Source organism: Manis javanica, chromosome 11 (genome assembly GCF_040802235.1).
Source record: "Manis javanica isolate MJ-LG chromosome 11, MJ_LKY, whole genome shotgun sequence".
Classification (NCBI taxonomy): Eukaryota; Metazoa; Chordata; class Mammalia; order Pholidota; family Manidae; genus Manis; species Manis javanica.
Genome location: NC_133166.1, coordinates 23,639,870 through 23,644,710, shown reverse-complemented (window position 1 = coordinate 23,644,710; position 4,841 = coordinate 23,639,870). Strand labels below are relative to the sequence as shown.

General features: G+C 39.0%; 1 protein-coding gene across 1 annotated transcript; it reads left to right on the top strand.

The window, feature by feature from the left end:
* The first annotated feature begins 1,505 nt into the window (after window positions 1-1,505).
* On the top strand, window positions 1,506-2,450 carry LOC140844182 (olfactory receptor 52B4-like). The gene has a single exon (XM_073215666.1). It carries the CDS (start codon window positions 1,506-1,508, stop codon window positions 2,448-2,450), a length of 945 nt encoding a protein of 314 aa, XP_073071767.1.
* Window positions 2,451-4,841: the final 2,391 nt, after the last annotated feature.

The following is a 4,841-nucleotide window of genomic DNA, read 5'->3' as shown; positions in this document are numbered from 1 at the left end:
TGACAGAGGATAAACAGCCCTGGCATGCAACAAGCTGAATTACAGCTCAAGTCTCATGTCTATACCTGAAGACAGTCTAAGTCTGGTGAGTGAATTGGACATGTGGGGCTGGGGTGGTTCCAGGATCAGTATATGGACGAATTAGTGTTATGTCCTAGATAGGCCAGAGGTGACAGGACTCTTTGAGGTTATTGATATATATGGACAAAGAATGCTAAATACCAGGGAAGCAATTTGATTGGTTACAGAAGAAGTGGAGGATATGGGCTATCTAATGTTACTGAGAGCTAGTAAATAAAGATACACCATCCAAAAACTAACTGGTACCCTAATAATTAGAAGGGACATGGGAGAACAGAAAGGTACTGACTTAGGCTGCAGACCTGTCTTGTCATCCCTGAGAATGACTGGGATCTGTGGCAGGTCTCTCACAGCCGGACTGGGAAGGGCTTTGAGGAGCCCGCCAGGCCATCTCGGTCAGATGAGAGAAGATACTACGGGGAGGAGGCATTGAGTGGGGATGTGTAGGGTGAACATGCCTTGGAGCGGAGCCGTTCTAGCAGGAGGACACCCAAGCCGGCAGATCCCAAGCTCTAAGCTCCCTGGCTTTGTTTTTCAGCTGTAATGAATAAGACTTCTCTTTGACTCCCCTTCTCCAAACACATGATGATCATCAGTTTCTGTAATCTTCCATCATCGCAAGCCCTGCCTTATCAAACCATGTCCCTGGCCTCTTCCTTCTCCCAGTGCCTCCAGCATACTATACAGACAGATGTCTGTCTCAAGGCCCATGACTGGACTCACCAGCATGTAACTCCAATGGAAGAGCGATTTTTCTTACCAAAGAGGGGATGGTGACAGGGGCTGATTTCCTCCCCAGTAGTTAAAATGCAGGGACACCAAAAAACTGAACCTGGAGTGGAACAAATATTGTGTAACTTAACTAATTAATAGATGTTTTGAGATACCACTTAGGATGGAGGTAACCCTTAGGATGGAGACAAAATAGCAAGTTTGACAAGGCCCTTCACCATCAGGAAAATTACCTCTTCTTTCCTCTCTCCAGCACTCCCAATGCATCAGCCAATCTGAGCTAAGAATATTTCAAGAATGCAAACATTTCTTATAGTGATTCCCACTTTTCATTCTTCTTATCTTATGTGAAAATACTCAATCTCAAATTCATATATCATCTGTATACTGCCTTCCAGACATACACACCGGTTTGCAGTATATATTCATAACCATCTGTAGAAGTACATAACAGTGGCATGACTTTGATTAGTCGGAATCATGTATATCTTTTACTTGGACTGTTACTCACTGAGGAAAGGCAACACATCCTTTTCACCTTTGTACGTGTCTTATGATTTGCGTGTTCACAGGTATTGGAAGTATAGAATATGGTAGTAGCTCCTGGTACCTTCACAGAGCATATCACAGGAAAATCTGTGTTTTCCTCTGTTTGTGGATAAGTAGTAATGTCTCTTGTGGGTGTCCCAGGCATGACTTCCTTAAACCACACTGGTGTTAGCCACACAGTCTTCCGCTTGCTGGGCATCCCTGGCCTTGAGGACAAGCACATGTGGATTTCCATCCCCTTCCTCATTTCCTGTGTCATCGCCCTCCTTGGGAACAGCCTGCTCATCTGCATCATCCTCACAAAGCGCAGCCTCCATGAGCCCATGTACCTCTTCCTCTGCATGCTGGCTGGAGCAGACATTGTCCTCTCCACATGCACAGTGCCTCAGGCCCTAGCCATCTTCTGGTTCCGTGCTGGGGAGATCTCCCTGGATCGCTGCATTGCTCAGGTATTCTTCCTGTCTTCCACTTTCATCTATGAATCAGGGATCTTGCTGGTGATGGCGTTTGACCGCTACATTGCCATATGCTACCCACTGAGATACACCACTATGCTTACACATGCGCTGATTGGGAAAATTGGTTTGACTGTCTTTCTGAGAAGTTACATTACAGTATTTCCCATAATATTTCTTTTGAAAAGACTGACTTTCTGCAGAACTAACATCCTTCCAACAACTGGTTGTGAGCACATTGGCTTCGCCAAGTTTTCCTGTGATGACATACGAGTAAACATCTGGTATGGGTTTTTCCTACTAATGTTAACAGTGATTTTAGATGTCGTGCTAATTTTTGTGTCATATATGTTTATACTCCATACTGTCTTCCGCATCCCTTCTCTAGATGCTCGCCATAAAGCTCTCAACACATGTGGCTCCCATGTGTGTGTCATCCTCCTCTTTTACGGGCCTGGGATCTTCTCAGTGCTCACTCAGCGGTTTGGACACCACATCCCACCCCATATCCATGTCCTGCTGGCAAATGTCTGCACTCTGGCTCCTCCTATGCTGAACCCCATCATTTATGGGATCAAGACCAAACAGATCCAGGACCGGGTTACTCATGTCTTATGTCCAAAAAATATGTGACTTTGGAAATGGATCCCAAACTACAGATTTTCTCCACATTTCTTGCCATATGTGAGTTGAGCTTTAGCAGCCCTAGTAGGTGAGGGATAGCTGAGGCTAGATGAATATATCAATCGGCATAATTTTCCAGAGCAAGTCCATAGGGGAGCTTTTTTCAAGGACTCTGATTAATATGAGGTCAATTTCTTTGTCAATGAGCTTTTTTGATGCAGAGTAGGAGAAACAAACCACTCTTGGTTTATAACCCTAGATAGACATCTAGACAGAGATGAATTGTAGATAATTGCTGGACTATTTCCCTGGTTTGTTCCATGTGAAGTAGTTCTCATTCCTCCTCTCTGCCTTGGGAGGTTGCAGATTCTTTCCTCTGTCCTCTCTACCACAAATTTTTATTCTTCACAGGCTCTCCTCTATCTGTACACATTCTGTTATTTGTCCTTTGCAAAGGAAGGGAAGAAGAGAGGGAAGCAGGTAAAACCTCTGGCCCCTGCATTCCCTGGTAGCCTTTCCTCCACCTCTCTCCCTCCTTCTTCTTCCTCCCCATCCTTCTCCTTTTCTGTCTCCAACATGGCAAAACACCTTGAAGAGTTGTGTATATATTCAGGATTCAGTACGTGTCTCTATTTTTTTTAACTCATTCCAGTCAGATACTTTTCCTATGCCATTGTACAGCATGTCACAGTGACCCCCACACTGCTGAACCCACTGGTCAGTACTCAGTGTACATCCCACAGGACACATCGGCTGCATTTAGTACAGTCAAGCATTCTCTCATTCTGGAACCTTCTCACTACCCTACCTTAGACAGTATATTGGAAATAAATATATTCTAAATCATCCATTTTTTAAAACATAGATATATTCACTTCTAATATAATTTTATAGAAGTCTTTTATATTTTTTCTAATGTCTATATGAGTGCAGGTAGATACATAGTTTTAACTTGACCATAATCCACCTACTTTTCTGGAATGCACCTTTCTCACTTAACTAAGAAATATGGCTAAATTCCCCTGCCAAAAATACACAGTCTGCTAGCATTTTATTACATCTTATTGTGTTTGTACAAGATGTGCCATATATAATTTAGTCAAGCATACTAGTTAAAGCGCATTTATATCATATCATTGTGCTAATTATACTGTTCCTTTCCCAATTGAGTGCAGGCTCAGCATTCTGTATAAATTACTTCCCTAGTGTCCATTATATTATCTGAAGAACAGGCTCTAAATAAAGTTGTGTAAAATACCATTCTTTCTAAATTATAAAAGTATGAATTTTCTTTAAAATAGAGATAATGAAATGCAATAAGATGTTGTATTTATTACTTCTACTCATGTATTTTACCTTTAGTCTTTGCTTTTAAATATATTTTTATATATCTGAAACTATTTGTACCTAAATTATATACACAATCTGTGAATTCTATATTTTTTTAATGTGTCTTAAACGACATTTTCCACATAGGTCTACAAGTATTTATTACATTTTAAACATATTTTTTGTGGGGTGTAAAATGTACCAGTTTATCAGAATAACCCTGATACACCTAACCATTTCATTATTAATAACTGTGGTATAGTTCAAAATTTTCAGTTGTCCAAGAAAGGAATGTTTCTTAAAACATTTCATCATTCTACCTGTTCATTAATTTCAGTCATGCAAGAGGAACACGTCTTTCCCTTTGTTTCTTTTGTGTTCCACAGAAGTTTTTGAAAATCAAACAATTACATTATTTTAATGTAATTAAATCATTTTGCAACTACTTAATTTAGCACTGAATAATTACAGTCATAATTTCAAAAATACCTGTTGGTTAAAAAATATAGAATAACAAAGTGGTCATATTAATAACCACTAATCATATCCATTAGCAAAACAGTTTGCCATCACAAATATTCTTGTCATGTAAACATACTTTTGCATATTTCACATGTGGAAGTATATTATGTCTTTCTCTTTTTACTTTATGTTATATAATATTTTTTTTCTTTGGCATTAAGAACATCATAGAAATATTAAGTTTATTAAGTATGTAGCATACCGTTATGTGGTTACTGTATTTTAGTTAACTACTGGAATTTCATGGAATATTTACATCCAACTTATTGCCCACATAGAAAAATTGTGAACATAAGCATTAATAAACATTTCCTGTATTTTATGTCGTTAAAGGTGTTTTAAAGGAAAGATTCTTGAAAATATTTACATTATGTACATTATGTATATCTGACTGGGTTGTGGCTTGAATTGTATTTAAATGGTTGAATGTGTATTTACATGTGCAAAAAATTTTTAAATGCACTTTTTATTAGTTCTAGGATAATTCCTGTTTTCCCTAAATTGAATGGAATCCAATGGTAATGTGCAACATTAAGATACCACTTTCAA